At 47.4% G+C, this 21,717-nt stretch overlaps 1 protein-coding gene across 1 annotated transcript in view; it reads right to left on the reverse strand.

Annotated features, from left to right (window-relative positions):
- The window catches only part of LOC132382338 (transmembrane channel-like protein 3), a 197,271-nt gene extending 177,350 nt beyond the window's left edge, over window positions 1-19,921 (reverse strand). The window contains exons 1-2 of the mRNA XM_059952466.1: window positions 19,726-19,921; window positions 19,105-19,251 (exon numbers count right to left, since the gene is read on the reverse strand). Of these exons, the coding sequence (XP_059808449.1) occupies window positions 19,105-19,251; window positions 19,726-19,841 (263 nt within the window). The 5' untranslated portion in view covers window positions 19,842-19,921. The remainder of the gene's footprint in view (window positions 1-19,104; window positions 19,252-19,725) is intronic.
- Window positions 19,922-21,717: the final 1,796 nt, after the last annotated feature.

Genomic DNA, 21,717 nt, shown 5'->3' on the forward strand with positions numbered 1-21,717 from the left:
TGGATGGAACACACACACACACACTCACAGTCATGCCCAGGATGGTACACTCACACACAGTAACTGTGATGAACAGGTCATGCTCTGGATGGTACACTCACACACAGTCACGGTGATGCCTTGGATGGTACACTCACACACAGTCACAGTTATGACTTGGATTGTACACTCACACACAGTCACTGTCTTGCCTTGGATGGTACACTCAAAAACAGTCACAGTCATGCCTTGGCTGGTACACTCACACACAGTCACAGTCTTGCCTTGGCTGGTACACTCACACACAGTCACAGTGATGAACAGGTCAAGCACTGGATGGTACAGTCACACACAGATACAGTGATGCCCTGGATTGTACACTCACACATAGACACAGTCATGCCTTGGATGGTACACTCACCCACAGTCAGAGTCATGCCCTGGATGTTACACTCACACACAGTCACAGTCATGCCCTGGATAGTACACTCACACAAAGGTACTGTGATGCCTTGGATGGTACACTCAGACACAATCACAGTGATGCCTTGGATTGTACACTCACAGACAGTCAGAGTCATGCCCTGGATGGTACACTCACGCACAGTCACAGTGATGCCCTGAACGGTACACTCACACGCAGTCACTATGATGCCCTGGATGGTACATTCACACAGAGACATAGTGATGCCTTGGATTGTACAATCACACACAGTCAGTGTCATGCCCTGGATGGTACACTCACACAGAGTCACTCTGCTGCCATGGATGGTACACTCACACACAGTCACAGTCATGCCTTGGCTGGTACACTCACACACAGTCACAGTCTTGCCTTGGCTGGTACACTCACACACAGTCACAGTGATGAACAGGTCAAGCACTGGATGGTACAGTCACACACAGATACAGTGATGCCCTGGATTGTACACTCACACATAGACACAGTCATGCCTTGGATGGTACACTCACCCACAGTCAGAGTCATGCCCTGGATGTTACACACACACACACTCACAATCCTGCCCTGGATGGTACACTCACACACAGACACAGTGATGCCCTGGATGGTACAGTCACACACAGTCACAGTGATGCCCTGGATGGTACATTCACACACAGTCACAGTGATGCCCTGGATGGTACATTCACACACCGTCACAGTGATGAAATGGTCATGCCTTGGATGGTACACTCACACACAGTCACAGTCTTGCCTGGGCTGGTACACTCACACACAGACAGAGTGATGAACAGGCCATGTCCTGGAAGGTACACTAACGCACAGTCACAGTCATGCCTTGGATGATACAGTCACACACAGTCACAGTCATGCCCTGGATGGTACACTCACACACAGTCAGAGTCATGCCCTGGATGTTACACTCACACACAGTCACAGTCATGCCCTGGATGGTACACTCACACACAGTCACTGTGATGCCTTAGATGGTACACTCAGACACAGTCACAGTGATGCCTTGGATTGTACACTCACAGACAGACAGAGTCATGCCCTGGATGGTACACTCACACACAGTCACAGTGATGCCCTGAACGGTACACTCACACGCAGTCACTATGATGCCCTGGATGGTACATTCACACAGAGTCACAGTGATGCCTTGGATTGTACAATCACACACAGTCAGTGTCATGCCCTGGATGGTACACTCACACAGAGTCACTATGATGCCGTGGATTGTACACTCACACAGAGTCAGAGTCATGTCCCGGATGGTTCACTCACACACAGTCACAGTGATGCCCTGGACGGTACACTCACTCACAGTCACAGTGATGCCCTGGATGGTACACACACACACACTCACAATCATGCCCTGGATGGTACACTCAGACACAGTCACTGTCTTACCTTGGCTGGTACACTCATAAACAGTCACAGTCATGCCTTGGCTGGTACACTCACACACAGTCACAGTCTTGCCTTGGCTGGTACACTCACACACAGTCACAGTGTTGAACAGGTCAAGCCCTGGAGGGTACACTCACACACAGTCGCAGTGTTGAACAGGTCAAGCCCTGGATGGTACAGTCACACACAGTCACAGTGATGCCCTGGATGGTACACTCACACACAGTCACTGTGATGCCCAGGATGTTACACTCACACACAGGCACAGTCATGCCTTGGATTGCTTCCTCGCAACAGTCACAGTGACGAACAGGTCAGTCCCTGGATGGAACAATCACACACAGTCACAGTGATGCCCTGGATGGTACACTCACACACACGCACAATGATGTCCTGGATGGTTCACTCACACTCAGTCACAGTGATGAACAGGTCATGCCCTGGATGGTACACTGACACACAGTCACAGTGATGAACAGGTCATGCCCTGGATGGTACACTCACACACAGTCACAGTCATGGCCTGGATGGTACAATCACACACAGTCACAGTGAATAACAGGTCATGCCTTGGATGGTACACTCACACACAGTCACAGTCATGCCCTGGATGGTACAATCACACACAGTCACAGTCATGCCCTGGATGGTACACTCACACACAGTCACAGTCATGCCCTGGATGGTACAATCACACACAGTCACAGTCATGCCCTGGATGGTACACTCACACACAGTCACAGTCATGCCCTGGATGGTACAATCACACACAGTCACAGTCATGCCCTGGATGGTACACTCACACACAGTCACAGTCATGCCCTGGATGGTACAATCACACACAGTTACTGTGATGCCCTGGATGGTACACTCACACACAGTCACAGCGATGCCCTGGATGGTACATTCACACACAGTCACAGTCATGCCCTGGATGGTACACTCACACACAGTCACTGTGATGCCCAGGATGTTACACTCACACACAGGCACAGTCATGCCTTGGATTGCTTCCTCGCAACAGTCACAGTGATGAACATGTCATGCCCTGGATGGTACACTCACACTGAGTCACAGTCATGCCCTGGATGGTACATTCACACACAGTCACAGTCTTGCCTTGGCTGGTACCCTCACACACAGTCACAGTGTTGAACAGGTCAAGCCCTGGATGGTACACTCACACACAGTCACAGTGATGCCCTGGATGGTACATTCACACACAGTCACTGTGATGCCCAGGATGTTACACGCACACACAGTCTCAGTCATGACTTGGTTTGCTTCCTCGCAACAGTCACAGTGATGTCTTGGATGGTACACTCACACACAGTCACTGTGATGCCCAGGATGTTACACTCACACACAGGCACAGTCATGCCTTGGATTGCTTCCTCGCAACAGTCACAGTGATGAACATGTCATGCCCTGGATGGTACACTCACACCGAGTCACAGTCATGCCCTGGATGGTACATTCACACACAGTCACAGTCTTGCCTTGGCTGGTACCCTCACACACAGTCACAGTGTTGAACAGGTCAAGCCCTGGATGGTACACTCACACACAGTCACAGTGATGCCCTGGATGGTACATTCACACACAGTCACAGTGATGTCTTGGATGGTACACTCACACACAGTCACTGTGATGCCCAGGATGGTACACTCACACAGAGTCACTATGATGCCGTGGATTGTACACTCACACAGAGTCAGAGTCATGTCCCGGATGGTTCACTCACACACAGTCACAGTGATGCCCTGGACGGTACACTCACTCACAGTCACAGTGATGCCCTGGATGGTACACACACACACACTCACAATCATGCCCTGGATGGTACACTCAGACACAGTCACTGTCTTACCTTGGCTGGTACACTCATAAACAGTCACAGTCATGCCTTGGCTGGTACACTCACACACAGTCACAGTCTTGCCTTGGCTGGTACACTCACACACAGTCACAGTGTTGAACAGGTCAAGCCCTGGAGGGTACACTCACACACAGTCACAGTGTTGAACAGGTCAAGCCCTGGATGGTACAGTCACACACAGTCACAGTGATGCCCTGGATGGTACACTCACACACAGTCACTGTGATGCCCAGGATGTTACACTCACACACAGGCACAGTCATGCCTTGGATTGCTTCCTCGCAACAGTCACAGTGACGAACAGGTCAGTCCCTGGATGGAACAATCACACACAGTCACAGTGATGCCCTGGATGGTACACTCACACACAGGCACAATGATGCCCTGGATGGTTCACTCACACTCAGTCACAGTGATGAACAGGTCATGCCCTGGATGGTACACTGACACACAGTCACAGTGATGAACAGGTCATGCCCTGGATGGTACACTCACACACAGTCACAGTCATGCCCTGGATGGTACAATCACACACAGTCACAGTGATGAACAGGTCATGCCCTGGATGGTACACTCACACACAGTCACAGTCATGCCCTGGATGGTACAATCACACACAGTCACTGTGATGCCCTGGATGGTACACTCACACACAGTCACAGTCATGCCCTGGATGGTACAATCACACACAGTCACAGTCATGCCCTGGATGGTACACTCACACACAGTCACAGTCATGCCCTGGATGGTACAATCACACACAGTCACAGTCATGCCCTGGATGGTACACTCACACACAGTCACAGTCATGCCCTGGATGGTACAATCACACACAGTCACAGTCATGCCCTGGATGGTACACTCACACACAGTCACAGTCATGCCCTGGATGGTACAATCACACATGGTTACTGTGATGCCCTGGATGGTACACTCACACACAGTCACAGCGATGCCCTGGATGGTACATTCACACACAGTCACAGTCATGCCCTGGATGGTACACTCACACACAGTCACTGTGATGCCCAGGATGTTACACTCACACACACAGGCACAGTCATGCCTTGGATTGCTTCCTCGCAACAGTCACAGTGATGAACATGTCATGCCCTGGATGGTACACTCACACCGAGTCACAGTCATGCCCTGGATGGTACATTCACACACAGTCACAGTCTTGCCTTGGCTGGTACACTCACACACAGTCACAGTGTTGAACAGGTCAAGCCCTGGATGGTACACTCACACACAGTCACAGTGATGCCCTGGATGGTACATTCACACACAGTCACTGTGATGCCCAGGATGTTACACGCACACACAGTCTCAGTCATGACTTGGTTTGCTTCCTCGCAACAGTCACAGTGATGTCTTGGATGGTACACTCACACACAGTCACTGTGATGCCCAGGATGTTACACTCACACACAGGCACAGTCATGCCTTGGATTGCTTCCTCGCAACAGTCACAGTGATGAACATGTCATGCCCTGGATGGTACACTCACACCGAGTCACAGTCATGCCCTGGATGGTACATTCACACACAGTCACAGTCTTGCCTTGGCTGGTACCCTCACACACAGTCACAGTGTTGAACAGGTCAAGCCCTGGATGGTACACTCACACACAGTCACAGTGATGCCCTGGATGGTACATTCACACACAGTCACAGTGATGTCTTGGATGGTACACTCACACACAGTCACTGTGATGCCCAGGATGTTACACTCACACACAGGCACAGTCATGCCTTTGATTGCTTTCTCGCAACAGTCACAGTGATGAACATGTCATGCCCTGGATGGTACACTCACACCGAGTCACAGTCATGCCCTGGATGGTACATTCACACACAGTCACAGTCTTTCCTTGGCTGGTACACTCACACACAGTCACAGTGTTGAACAGGTCAAGCCCTGGATGGTACACTCACACACAGTCACAGTGATGCCCTGGATGGTACATTCACACACAGTCACTGTGATGCCCAGGATGTTACACTCACACACAGTCACAGTCATGACTTGGATTGCTTCCTCGCAACAGTCACAGTGATGAACATGTCATGCTCTGGATGGTACATTCACACACAGTCACAGTGATGTCTTGGATGGTACAGTCACACACAGTCACAGTCATGCCCTGGATGGTACATTCACACACTGTCACAGTCAAGCCCTGGATGTTACACTCACACACAGTCACAGTGATGCCATGGATGGTACCCTCACACACAGTCACAGTGTTGAACAGGTCAAGCCCTGGATGGTACACTCACACACAGTCACAGTGATGCCCTGGATGGTACATTCACACACAGTCACAGTGATGTCTTGGATGGTACACTCACACACAGTCACTGTGATGCCCAGGATGTTACACTCACACACAGGCACAGTCATGCCTTGGATTGCTTCCTCGCAACAGTCACAGTGATGAACATGTCATGCCCTGGATGGTACACTCACACCGAGACACAGTCATGCCCTGGATGGTACATTCACACACAGTCACAGTCTTTCCTTGGCTGGTACACTCACACACAGTCACAGTGTTGAACAGGTCAAGCCCTGGATGGTACACTCACAAACAGTCACAGTGATGCCCTGGATGGTACATTCACACACAGTCACTGTGATGCCCAGGATGTTACACTCACACACAGTCACAGTCATGACTTGGATTGCTTCCTCGCAACAGTCACAGTGATGAACATGTCATGCTCTGGATGGTACATTCACACACAGTCACAGTGATGTCTTGGATGGTACAGTCACACACAGTCACAGTCATGCCCTGGATGGTACATTCACACACTGTCACAGTCAAGCCCTGGATGTTACACTCACACACAGTCACAGTGATGCCATGGATGGTACCCTCACACACAGTCACAGTGTTGAACAGGTCAAGCCCTGGATGGTACACTCACACACAGTCACAGTGATGCCCTGGATGGTACATTCACACACAGTCACAGTGATGTCTTGGATGGTACACTCACACACAGTCACTGTGATGCCCAGGATGTTACACTCACACACAGGCACAGTCATGCCTTGGATTGCTTCCTTGCAACAGTCACAGTGATGAACATGTCATGCCCTGGATGGTACACTCACACCGAGACACAGTCATGCCCTGGATGGTACATTCACACACAGTCACAGTCTTTCCTTGGCTGGTACACTCACACACAGTCACAGTGTTGAACAGGTCAAGCCCTGGATGGTACACTCACACACAGTCACAGTGATGCCCTGGATGGTACATTCACACACAGTCACTGTGATGCCCAGGATGTTACACTCACACACAGTCACAGTCATGACTTGGATTGCTTCCTCGCAACAGTCACAGTGATGAACATGTCATGCCCTGGATGGTACATTCACACACAGTCACAGTGATGTCTTGGATGGTACAGTCACACACAGTCACAGTAATGCCCTGGATGGTACATTCACACACTGTCACAGTCAAGCCCTGGATGTTACACTCACACACAGTCACAGTGATGCCATGGATGGTACACTCACACACAGTCACAGTCATGTCTTGGATGGCATACTCGCAGTCACTGTGATTAACATGTCATGCCCTGGATGGTACACTCACACACAGACACAGTCATGCCCTGAATGGTACAGTCACACAGAGTCACTGTGATGCCCTGGATGGTACACTCACACACAGTCACAGTGATGAACAGGTGAAGCCCTGGAGGGTACACTCACACACAGAGACAGTGATGCCCTGGATTGTACACTTACACGTAGACACAGTCATGCCTTGGATGGTACACTCACCCACAGTCACAGTGATGCCCTGGATGGTACACACACACAGAGTCAGAGTCATGTCCCGGATGGTAAACTCACACACAATCACTGTGATGCCCTGTATGGTACACTCACACACAGTCACAGTGATGCCCTGGATGGTACATTCACACACAGATACAGTCATGTCTTGGATGGTACACTCACACACATTCACAGTGATGAACAGGTCATGCCTTGGATGGTACACTCACACACAGTCACGGTGATGCCTTGGATGGTACACTCACACACAGTCACAGTTATGACTTGGATTGTACACTCACACACAGTCACTGTCTTGCCTTGGATGGTACACTCAAAAACAGTCACAGTCATGCCTTGGCTGGTACACTCACACACAGTCACAGTCTTGCCTTGGCTGGTACACTCACACACAGTCACAGTGATGAACAGGTCAAGCACTGGATGGTACAGTCACACACAGATACAGTGATGCCTTGGATGGTACACTCAGACACAGTCACAGTGATGCCTTGGATTGTACACTCACAGACAGTCAGAGTCATGCCCTGGATGGTACACTCACACACAGTCACAGTGATGCCCTGAACGGTACACTCACACGCAGTCACTATGATGCCCTGGATGGTACATTCACACAGAGACATAGTGATGCCTTGGATTGTACAATCACACACAGTCAGTGTCATGCCCTGGATGGTACACTCACACAGAGTCACTGTGCTGCCCTGGATGGTACACTCACACACAGTCACTGTGATGCCCTGGATGGTACATTCACACACAGTCACTGTGATGCCATGGATGGTACCCTCACACACAGTCACAGTGTTGAACAGGTCAAGCCCTGGATGGTACACTCACACACAGTCACAGTGATGCCCTGGATGGTACATTCACACACAGTCACAGTGATGTCTTGGATGGTACACTCACACACAGTCACTGTGATGCCCAGGATGTTACACTCACACACAGGCACAGTCATGCCTTGGATTGCTTCCTCGCAACAGTCACAGTGATGAACATGTCATGCCCTGGATGGTACACTCACACCGAGACACAGTCATGCCCTGGATGGTACATTCACACACAGTCACAGTCTTTCCTTGGCTGGTACACTCACACACAGTCACAGTGTTGAACAGGTCAAGCCCTGGATGGTACACTCACACACAGTCACAGTGATGCCCTGGATGGTACATTCACACACAGTCACTGTGATGCCCAGGATGTTACACTCACACACAGTCACAGTCATGACTTGGATTGCTTCCTCGCAACAGTCACAGTGATGAACATGTCATGCCCTGGATGGTACATTCACACACAGTCACAGTGATGTCTTGGATGGTACAGTCACACACAGTCACAGTAATGCCCTGGATGGTACATTCACACACTGTCACAGTCAAGCCCTGGATGTTACACTCACACACAGTCACAGTGATGCCATGGATGGTACACTCACACACAGTCACAGTCATGTCTTGGATGGCTTACTCGCAGTCACTGTGATTAACATGTCATGCCCTGGATGGTACACTCACACACAGACACAGTCATGCCCTGAATGGTACAGTCACACAGAGTCACTGTGATGCCCTGGATGGTACACTCACACACAGTCACAGTGATGAACAGGTGAAGCCCTGGAGGGTACACTCACACACAGAGACAGTGATGCCCTGGATTGTACACTTACACGTAGACACAGTCATGCCTTGGATGGTACACTCACCCACAGTCACAGTGATGCCCTGGATGGTACACACACACAGAGTCAGAGTCATGTCCCGGATGGTAAACTCACACACAATCACTGTGATGCCCTGTATGGTACACTCACACACAGTCACAGTGATGAACAGGTGAAGCCCTGGAGGGTACACTCACACACAGAGACAGTGATGCCCTGGATTGTACACTTACACGTAGACACAGTCATGCCTTGGATGGTACACTCACCCACAGTCACAGTGATGCCCTGGATGGTACACACACACAGAGTCAGAGTCATGTCCCGGATGGTAAACTCACACACAATCACTGTGATGCCCTGTATGGTACACTCACACACAGTCACAGTGATGCCCTGGATGGTACATTCACACACAGATACAGTCATGTCTTGGATGGTACACTCACACACATTCACAGTGATGAACAGGTCATGCCTTGGATGGTACACTCACACACAGTCACGGTGATGCCTTGGATGGTACACTCACACACAGTCACTGTGATGCCCTGGATGGTACATTCACACACAGTCACTGTGATGCCTTGGATTGTACACTCACACAGAGTCAGAGTCATGTCCCGGATGGTTCACTCACACACAGTCACAGTGATGCCCTGGACGGTACACTCACTCACAGTCACAGTGATGCCCTGGATGGTACACACACACACACTCACAATCATGCCCTGGATGGTACACTCACACACAGTCACTGTCTTACCTCGGCTGCTACACTCAAAAACAGTCACAGTCATGCCTTGGCTGGTACACTCACACACAGTCACAGTGTTGAACAGGTCAAGCCCTGGATGGTACACTCACACACAGTCACAGTGTTGAACAGGTCAAGCCCTGGATGGTACACTCACACACAGTCACAGTGTTGAACAGGTCAAGCCCTGGATGGTACACTCACACACAGGCACAGTCATGCCTTGGATTGCTTCCTCGCAACAGTCACAGTGACGAACAGGTCAGTCCCTGGATGGTACAATCACACACAGTCACAGTGATGTCTTGGATGGTACAGTCACACACAGTCACAGTCATGCCCTGGATGGTACATTCACACACTGTCACAGTCAAGCCCTGGATGTTACACTCACACACAGTCACAGTGATGCCATGGATGGTACACTCACACACAGTCACAGTGATGCCATGGATGGTACACTCACACACAGTCAGTGTCATGCCTTGGATGGCTTACTCGCAGTCACTGTGATTAACATGTCATGCTCTGGATGGTACACTCACACACAGACACAGTCATGCCCTGAATGGTACAGTCACACAGAGTCACCGTGATGCCCTGGATGGTACACTCACACACATTCACAGTGATGAACAGGTCATGTTCTGGATGGTACACTCACACACAGTCACAGTGATGAACAGGTCATGTCCTGGATGGTACACTCACACACAGTCACAGTGATGAACAGGTCATGTCCTGGATGGAACACTCACACACATTCACAGTGATGAACAGGTCATGTCCTGGATGGTACACTCACACACAGTCACAGTGATGCCCTGAATGGTACACTCACACACAGTCACAGTGATGAACAGGTCATGTCCTGGATGGTACACTCACACACAGTCACAGTGATGAACAGGTCATGTCCTGGATGGTACACTCACACACAGTCACAGTGATGCCCTGAATGGTACAGTCACACAGAGTCACCGTGATGCCCTGGATGGTACACTCACACACAGTCACAGTGATGAACAGGTCATGTCCTGGATGGTACACTCACACACAGTCACAGTGATGAACAGGTCATGTCCTGGATGGTACACTCACACACAGTCACAGTCATGCCCTGGATGGTACATTCACACACAGTCACAGTGATGCCCTGGATGGTACATTCACACACAGTCACAGTGATGCCCTGGATGGTACATTCACACACAGTCACAGTCATGCCCTGGATGGTACACTCACACACAGTCACAGTGATGAACAGGACATGCCCTCTTCTCATTTCCACCACCAGGATGGAGGTACAGAAGCCAGAAGGGACACTGTCAGTGATTCAGGAAGAGCTTCTTCCCCTCTGCCATCTGATTTATGAATGAGCATTGAATCCGTGAACGCTGTCTCACTGGGATCTAGTGCTCTCCCATTATATGTGATGAATAAGCTCTTCTCAGGCTTCCAGCCAGGTAGAAGTATTGATTTGACTGGCATAAGTTGTGATTGATACCACCAAAAATCCCATAAGGAAGCTCAAATTGCTACTTATGTCAGTCAAAGATAACCTGACACTCAGGATATGTAGTGTTTACAGGATTCCCTGTGAACACAGACCATCTTATATCAGCCAGACCCACATCAAGGAGTACAGGAAGTGTATCCATTTGGGTTATCCAGAGAAATCGGCAGTGCAGAACATTACATTTGCAATGTAGGCCGTAGGATTGACTTCAAAGGCACCAAACTACTGTGCCACGCCATTCACTTTTGGGACTACCAGGTGAATGAAGCCATTGAAAGTAAACTAGAGAAAAATAATTTTAACTGAGAGAAAGGTCTCGCTCTAAGTAAGAACTGGAGTTTGATTGTAAACAAAGTGGGATAGTAGAAACCTGATTGGATAAGGACTAACCAATCAGGAGGGACAGAAGAAAGGGGTATATATACCACTTAACTAGATGTGCCCAGGCATCATCCCTGATGAAGATCATTGAGTTTGTCATTGAAACACTGGTTAAAATTGATACCTGTCTCTGCCTGGAAGACTGAGAGGAGTTTATTCGACTACCTCACTACCTTATTTATTTATCCAGCCAAAAAGAGTTTACTCTAAGCCACACACTGCCATATATTATTTAGGTGGTGTATAGTATGGGAAGATGGAGGGTGAGTCATTCATGCGTTATACTGAGTCTCTGACTTTGGTTCCTCAACATTCAGCTGCTCCGGTTAAGTTTCTGTTCACTGGTGACCCACTTGATTGTAAAGAGCAGGTGACTCAATGCAGCTGACTCTAAATGCTAGACCAATGTGGAGACGCTCATGTCTGGAATTTGTGTGGTCCCATGGCATATGCCCAAAGCCAAGTGCCACTTGATTTCACTCCTCAGATAGTGAAAGAATTTGTGCCCGGTGTGGTAGTTCAACACTAAAGCTACCACATCATTTCATTACCTGAAGAGTTTTATTTTTACCAAGACTCTTTGATGCCACAGTGGGTCAGGTGCTGCCTTGCTAATCCAAATTGTCACTTGCATCTGCCACTTGAAAATAGAGCTAAATGTCAGGCATTGGCAGATCACATATCTTTGGATTCATTGAATGCAAATAGATAGGATGAGAAATCTTTGTGTAATTCTTTTATCAGTTGTAGAGATCAGTATTTAAATCCTTCCCTATCTACCTATAAGTGATAACCATCACACAGAGACCAACTGGCCTACAATGCCTGTGCTGACCCTGAGTAAAATGCCCCATTAACCTCGAATTCCAGCCTCTGTAAACTGGTCCCTCCAACTATACGTCCAATTCCTTTTTGAATATTTCACCGGAATTATTTTCTACCACCATATGGGAGTGAGACATTTCAAATCTTAACAAACCTCTTCATGGGCAAATCTCTTTATTTCTGCTTTAATATTTTTAGGGTGGCTTTTTAAAATCCACCACTACTAGTTACTGATTCATTGTCTGAAGAAAAGGTTCCTTTTCTTCAAACTCTGTACAATCAGCAGTTCACTTTTCTAATGCCAAAACACAGATTAAGACTGTGCACAAATGGACCTTATAGATCTCATGACAATTTCACACTGTACCTGGGTCACCTTGTCCAGTTAAATTCTGTTGCTCATTTTCCATAAACTTTAACAACCTGCTTCCATGAAACAGAGTTTTCTTTTCAAAGGATTTTTTAAAATTATGTTACTTCTTACACAAACAGATGACAGGAAAATGCCAATCATGTTACTTGCATCATCCTATCCAATGTTTTCCAGGGTTTTTATATACCATAACTCCATGAACCGGATGTAAAGAAACATTTACAAGTCTAAACAATGAATATTAACAACAAACTATTCATGACAGCAGCAAGTACGGTTTTTAAAGCCACTGTGTGCCCAATGTATGGCAATCACATACAAGTTCCACATTACACATGACCTCAAATTCAGAACCAGATGGCTGCAAATTGGATTTTTAAATGTGACTCCTGTTAGTAATAAATACATCAAACCACAAATAGTTCCATTTATTCAGTGCAAATTTTAATGAAGAACCATGCAGCTATTTAATATGATCATTTTAAATTTTTAATATTGGCTTGAAAAACAGAAAAGTTTCAATATAAAATTTATCTTGGCAAATAAAACAAAATCAAAGAGCTATTAATTAAAGGTAATTTTATTATGCCCTCCTCCTTATGCCGTGGGCGATGGTTTTAGCATTAGTTTACATAGCAAAGATGATAGCACAGTGTTAAGTGTTCACACACAAAATGCTGGAGGAACACAGCAGGTCAGGCAGCATCTATGGAAAGTTGGCATTGCAGGCCGAGATGCTTCATCGGGATTGTGTTTAGTGTCAGCTGTTTCAGCATAACTGCTTTCTGAAAGGATGGGACCTTGGTGAGCTGGTTAAATTTGGAGCAAGAATCAAACTGCTGGAGGAACTGAGTAGGTCAGGCAGCATCTGTGGAGGGAAATGGATAGTTGACATTTCGGGTTGAAACTCTTCATCTGGACATCAGAGCAGAACTGTGTTAACACTTTAAGCAGTTCTCTTGAAGCAGTATTACCAATTAAAGGTATAGCCAGCTCTTTGAGCATCTTAAAAGACATATACACATTCATTCCTTTGAATAATCCATTCTGCTCTACACTTGAACATCTACACAGATTAGACGACTATGCTTTCCTGCACTGATCCAGTTTTGACCATGAAACAGATTTTTTATCTTTCACGTTCTGCAAAACTCCAGTGAAGGCCTAGATCAGTCTTTAGGAATAACATCTTCTCTTCCCCATGGTTACTCTCCAAATCTCTGCTCTGAACGGTGACTTCAGAAAACATCCCATATGCAAGACTCAGGAGATAGCAAATAGGTTTCTGCATGACTTTTGACAAGATATGTTGGTCAAGAAAATAAAACTCAGGCACATGGTATAAGAACGGGAACGTTACTCTATGTCAGTTAAACACAGTTTGAGCTCTGCTAAAGCTCTGAGAAGATCTAAGGGAGAATGCCACAACTGGTTCTAAAGCAAAGGGTAGTGGTTGCTGTTTTCTGTGCTCTGTGAATCTGAGTCAGTGATGGAAAGGCTGTTCCACACGGCATAGAATAGTACAGCACATTACAGGCCCTTCGGCCCACTATGCTGTGCCGACCCTTAAACACTGCCTCACTAATAACTCACCCCACCTTAAATTCCTCCATATACCTGTCTAGTAGTCTCTTAAACTTCACTAGTGTATCCGCCTCCACCACTGACTCAGGCAGTGCATTCCACGCATCAACCACTCTCTGAGTGAAAAACCTTCCTCTAATATCCCCCTTGAACTTCCCTCCCCTTACCTTAAAGCCACATACTGAGCAGTGGTGCCCTGGGGAAGAGGCACTGGCTGTACACTCTGTCTATTCCTCTTAATATCTTGTACACCTCTATCATGTCTGCTCTCATCCTCCTTCTCTCCAAAGAGTAAAACCCTAGCTCCCTTAATCTCTGATCATAATCCATACTCTCTAAACCAGGCAGCATCCTAGTAAATCTCCTCTGTACCCTTTCCAATACTTCCACATCCTTCCTATACTGAGGCAACCAGAACTGGACACAGCACTCCGAGTGCGGCCTAACTAGAGTTTTATAGAGCTGCATCATTACATCGGGTCTCTTAAACTCCATCCCTCGACGTATAAAAGCTAACATCCCATAAGCTTTCTTAACTACCCTATCTACCTGATAGGCAACTTTCAGGGATCTGTGGATATGCACCCCCAGATCCCTCGGCTCCTCCACACTTCCAAGTATCCTGCCATTTACTTTGTACTCTGCCTTGGAATTTGTCCTTCCAAAGTGTACCACCTCACACTTCTCCGGGTTGAACTCCATCTGCCACTTCTCAGCCCACTTCTGCATCCTATCAAAGTCTCTCTGCAATCTTGAACAATCCTCTACACTATCTACAACACCACCAACCTTTGTGTCGTCTGCTAACTTGCCAACCCACCCTTCTATCCCCATATCCAGGCCGTTAATAAAAATCACAAAAAGTAGAGGTCCCAGAACAGATCCTTGTGGGACACCACTAGTCACAACCCTCCAATCTGAATGTACTCCCTCCACCACTACCCTCTGCCTTCTGCAGGCAAGCCAATTCTGAATCCATCTGGCCAAACTTCCCTGGATCCCATGCCTTCTGACTTTCTGAATAAGCCTACCATGTGGAACCTTGTCAAATGCCTTACTAAAATCCATGTAGATCACATCTACTGCACTACCCTCATCTATATGTCTGGTCACCTCCTCAAAGAACTCTATCAGGCTTGTTAGGCATGATCTTCCCTTCATGGAGCCATGCTGACTGTCCCTGATCAGACCGTGATTCTCTAAATGCCCATAGATCCTATCTCTAAGAAACTTTTCCAACAGCTTTCCCACCACAGACGTAAGGCTCACTGGTCTATAATTACCTGGACTATCCCTACTACCTTTTTTGAACAAGGGGACAACATTTGCCTCCCTCCAATCCTCAGGTACCATTCCCATGAACAATGAGGACATAAAGATCCTAGCCAGAGGTTCAGTAATCTCTTCCCTTGCCTCGTGGAGCAGCCTGGGAAATATTTCATCTGGCCCCAGGGACTTATCCATCCTAATGTATTTTAACAACTCCAACACCTGCTCTCCCTTAATATCAACATGTTCAAGAACATCAAGCTCACTCATATTTTCCTCACCGTCATCAAGTTCCCTCTCAGTGGTGAATACCGAAGAGAAGTATTCATTGAGGACCTTGCTCACTTCCACAGCCTCCAGGCACATCTTCCCACTTTTATCTCTAATTGGTCCTACCTTCACTCCTGTCACCCTTTTGTTCTTCACATAATTGAAGAATGCCTTGGGGTTTTCCTTTACCCTACTCGCCAAGGCCTTCTCATGCCCCCTTCTTGCTCTTCTCAGCCCCATCCTAAGCTCCTTTCTTGCTACCCTATATTCCTCAATAGACCCATCTGATCCTTGCTTCCTAAACCTCATGAATGCTGCCTTCTTCCACCTGACTAGATTTTCCACCTCAGTTGTCACCCATGGTTCCTTCACCCTACCATTCTTTACCTTCCTCACTGGGACAAATTTATCCCTAACATCCTGCAAGAGATCCTTAAACATTGACCACATGTCCATAGTACATTTCCCTGCAAAAACATCATCCCAATTCACACCTGCAAGTTCTAGCCTTATAGCCTCATAATTTGCCCTTCCCCAATTAAAAATTTTCCTGTCCACTCTGATTCTATCCTTTTCCATGATAATGCTAAAGGTCAGGGAGCGGTGATCACTGTCCCCCAGATGCTCACCCACTGACAAATCTGTGACCTGACCTGGTTCATTACCTAATACTAGATCTAGTATGGCATTCCCTCTAGTCGGCCTGTCAACATACCGTGACAGGAATCCGTCCTGGACACACTTAACAAACTCTTTCCCATCTAAACCCTTGGACCTAATCAAGTGCCAATCAATATTAGGGAAGTTAAAGTCACCCATGATAACCCTGTTATTTTTGCACCTTTCCAAAATCTGCCTCCAATCTGCTCCTTGATATCTCTGCTGCTACTGGGGACCTATAGAATACTCCCAGTAGAGTAACTACTCCTTTCCTGTTCCTGACTTCCACCCATACTGACTCAAAAGAGGATCCTGCTACATGACCCACCCTTTCTGTAGCTGTAGTAGTATCCCTGACCAGTAATGCCACCCCTCCTCCCCTTTTCCCCTCTCTCTATCCCTTTTAAAGCACTGAAATCCAGGAATATTGAGAATCCATTCCTGCCCTGGTGCCAGCCAAGTCTCTGTAATGGCCACTACATCATAATTCCATGCATGATTCCAAGCTCTCAGTTCATCACCTTTGTTCCTGATACTTCTTGCATTGAAGTACACACACTTTAGCCCTTCTACCTTACTACCTTTATACCCTTTATTCTGCTTCTCTTTCTTCAAAGCTTCTCTGTATGTTAGATCTGGCTTTACTCCATGCACTTCTTTCACTACTTTATTGCTCAGGGTCCCACCCCCCTTGCAAATTAGTTTAAACCTTCCCGAACCATGCTAGCAAACGTACCTGCAAGGATATTGCTCTCCCTCGAGTTCAGTTGCAACCCATCCAATCTGTACAGGTCCCACCTTCCCCAGAAGAGATCCCAATGATCCAAAAATCTAAAACCCTGCCCCCTGCACCAACTCCTCAGCCACGCATTCAAATGCCATCTCCTCCAATTCTTACCATCACTATCACATAGCACTGGCAGCAATCCTGAAAATGCCACCCTTGAGGTCCTGTTCTTCAGCCTTCTCCCTAGTTCCCGAAACTCACACTTCAGGACCTCATCCCTCTTCCTGCCTATGTCGTTGGTCCCAACATGTATCATGACTTCTGGTTGCATTCCCTCTCATACCAGGATGTCATGCACCCGGCATCATATTCCATCCCTTGTTTTTTTATAATACATGCCATTGGGAATTCTCAGGCTATGGAACGGGAGCACAAAGAGCTCCCCATGGAGCACAATCTACCCGCAATCACCTGGCCTGTCTATGTCAGAGCCCAAATTCCCACATCAAAACTCAAAAAACGTTGGTCCAACTCATCCACGCCAAGCAAGATGCCCACTTAAGCTAGTCCCATTTGCACATATTTGGCCCAAATCCTTCTAAATTGTTCCGATCCACACACTTGCATAAGTGCCCTCTAAATATTGTACTCACCTCAACCACTTCCTCTGGCAGCTCCTTCACGTTTTGACTACGCAGGCTCATTTAAAAATCTCTCCCCTTCTCACCTTAAACCTGTGCCCTCTTATTTTTGATTCCCTTCCCTCGGAGGGGGGAACTGTGTACAGTCACCCCTCACGATCTAATACATCACGGCACGTCTGAGGCGGTAGGGCCCATGGCACCTCACCCGCCAGCCCACACCCATCGCCGGGCAGACCGTCCCCGGGAGAGACCAGCCTGTTACTCGGTTTATCTGGCGTTGGAGACACGGGAAAGAGTGGCACAAAACGGCTCCTACCCAGTGTGCTCTTTCCAACCGCAAAGAAACTGGAGTGAATCAAGTGAATCCAGAGACCCCGCTGATGTTCCAGGATGTTGGTCCTGGTGCGCAGTTCCGCTCGAAACGTCGACAATTCCTTCCCCACCCCACAGATGCTGCTCGACCCGCTGAGTTCCTCCCGCAGATTAATCGTTGCTCCGGATTCCAGTAGCTCGTGTCTGCTGATGAAACTTCGCCGGTGAAAATTAACGACGAACCGGGAGATGGCATCTTCGTTCTCGAGATTGTGTACGTACATTTAAAGTTGGGATGAGTAAGGTGGAACTGGGGAGTCCGGTGATGCGCTGCCCCAAGGTCCCGGCCAACTGGTACACCAGCTGGCGCACAGACCAGTCCTCGGATTAAAACACAGCCCGGAATCCCACACTCTCGCCGAAACGCCCCTGAGAACGGGTCTTTGAAACACCACCACCCAATTTAAGCAATCTGCTGCCGGGATTCTCTCCGTTTCACTTTGCTCTCCCTGGAAGCTCGAACCCGCGAGCCGACTCACCTCAGCACCTTCAACTTCTTGTCCATGGGCCACGCTCTGACTCGGATGTTGGCGATAATTTCCTTCTGGATCTGTATGTTCTGCAAGATTTCTTTCGGATCCTTGCAATCCGCCTTTTCGTCCTCTGGCGCATCCTCCTCGGAATTACTGTGAGGCAAACGCATGAACTTGGCAATTACACGGGCACCCCGCACTTCCTGACCGCGCTCGGAGAGAGCGAAGCAGATTCCCTTCTAAGCTACCGTAAATTTCAAATTTATGTGTAGCGTTTTTCCCGCCTGGAAAATTACATATGTGCATTTAAATAGTTACATTAAAGTAAATGATGCAAGCTAATTATTCACACGGATTCTCTCAGTATGTTTACATGATTATTTGTAAACAAATAATGTATTTTCACACACATACACAAAAATGTATACGTATTTGTAAGATAACACAAATTTTATATTAAACTGTATATTAATGTAAGGTACCCATATGTGTAGATGTTTAGATTGAAGCTGACTCCCGATATATATAAAAAACGCTTCCCCAATAATTGAAATTAAAACTGCTGATTTAACCGAAATACTTGGGTTTTTTTCGTCAAGAATTCCCCACGCGGTTGCTAACCGTTACCTGTTCTCATACTCTTGGTAAGCCGCCGAGTAGATCTTGCGATTGATGGAGTTTCTGCGGATACTCTGTAGCCGCCGCGATGTTTTTGAGGGCTTGTCGCCCGTTGTCTGGTTCATTGTGGTCGCGCTCTGCTCCACAAACCCACTTCGTTCCTGGAGGCGTCGGTCACCTCCTGTTGTACTAGCCGGTCCGGAGACCTGACCCTCTAGAATGGACGAGCCGCACTCTCACTAACCGCCTCTTAAAGGGGAGGTTTTTCACCACGGCGGTCAACCCACTGCACCTTCCGCCCGATACAAATAATAAACTAAAATCAGGGCTGCGACAACATTTCCCTAAAAGACCGCAAACGCGCTCTGAAAGTAGAAAACCGCGGAGCCTAGGTTGATGTTAGTTTGTTTAGATACACAAGTGCTAAACGAGATCAGAAGTAATTCAAAGCAGTGATATGCTAACAGTTTAAATTAAAATAGAGTGCGTCTGCAGCGGCGCGAGGAAGAGGGTTTAGTGGAATATTAATATGAGAACAAGATTCAAAGCTAATTCAAAGAATTTGATCATTCAGATTCTTCAGCGACACATTTTCCCTCGAGTGATTTGAATATTATTTGACACGTTTTGGAAAGCAAACAGAAATTTCATTCAATCTCTCTGCCCCAATGTTCTAGAGCAAACCCTGCCCAGGTTAATGGTAGGGGTCCATGGCATAAAAAGGCTGGGAACCTTTTTCTAGAGCTAAGGGATGCTCCGCTGTGAGTTTTATTTTAAAAAAAAGGATCAGCCATTCTGTGGTACTGAGAAAAGAAGCGGCATATTTAGAAACTGTGTTGAATGGCACAGAATGACCCTTGTCGTTATGTATAAATTGGTCTGCATGCATTCTGACAAAATATAATGAGACAGACAAACTTGTAGCCTTCAAGAACAGCAAAAGCGGGAAATACACAAATGTATCTCCCTTTGACTCTCTGGGTGTCAGAAAGTTCAACGTGTTCCGGTACAATTAACCTTAGACTTTATTCTGTACAATCGCACAGTGACCATATTGGGAAAGAACATACAGGCTGTCTTTTCATGAAACAGGCACCAATCAGGGCTTCCCAACCTTTTATATGTCGTGGATCCCTGCCATTAACCGAGGGATCCATGGACCCTAGGCTGGGAGCTCCTACGAGTGTATTCTGATGAAATGTACTCTGAAGGGACACACACTTATCCCCAGTGACATAATTTACAGGATGAGAGTTTGACAGAACACACATTAACTGTCTCCTTTGCTTCGAGACTGGACATCATCAGCTTCCTCTCCATGTCTCCCGGTTGTAGTGCAGCTAGTGAGACTGATAGTGGGCGGCTCGGGCACTCTGTCTCAGCGGGGCAGGAAGTGCTTATTGCAGTGGGTGGGCAGGCTAATTGCGAAGTAGCCCCTTCCGTCTGTTGTGTATTCTGGACTTTGAGTGATCTGGAAAAACAGTGTCCGGTCTTAATGCAAATATTAATATTCCTTCTCCACTTCGAGTCGCCATGAGCCAGGAATGGTCAGGAGTTTGTGGGATTAGGGATATTCCACGATGAGTACTCGTCCACATCCACAGCCGGCAGTAACTATCTGGCTGTCTGTCCAATGACTGAAGTCACCTGGGACTGTGCCAAACTGAAAGTGCAATGGTGTTGAGACACAGTGAAAAATGACCCGGAGTTCACAATGCAAATACAACTGAGGTCAGCAGAAAGCGAAGGGTCAGGTCAACATTTTGATATTGATGAATGCTGCTGATAAATGGGTAGCATTCACCACCTGTCACAACCAGGGTCAGTTTTCACACCAGGGTGTATTTCAGGGGGGCATCCGTTCCCTTCCTCCACCACTTGTGGTTGGGTCGTTGTGGTTCCTTGTTGGGTGAAACTCAGACCGAGTTCTTCTCTGTATCATGAGTAATTTCAGTTCATCAAGATTTTGTATTGTTTACCTGAGTTCTTGTTAGATCTTCT

This window comes from Hypanus sabinus, chromosome 28, assembly GCF_030144855.1.
Source record: "Hypanus sabinus isolate sHypSab1 chromosome 28, sHypSab1.hap1, whole genome shotgun sequence".
Taxonomy (NCBI): domain Eukaryota; kingdom Metazoa; phylum Chordata; class Chondrichthyes; order Myliobatiformes; family Dasyatidae; genus Hypanus; species Hypanus sabinus.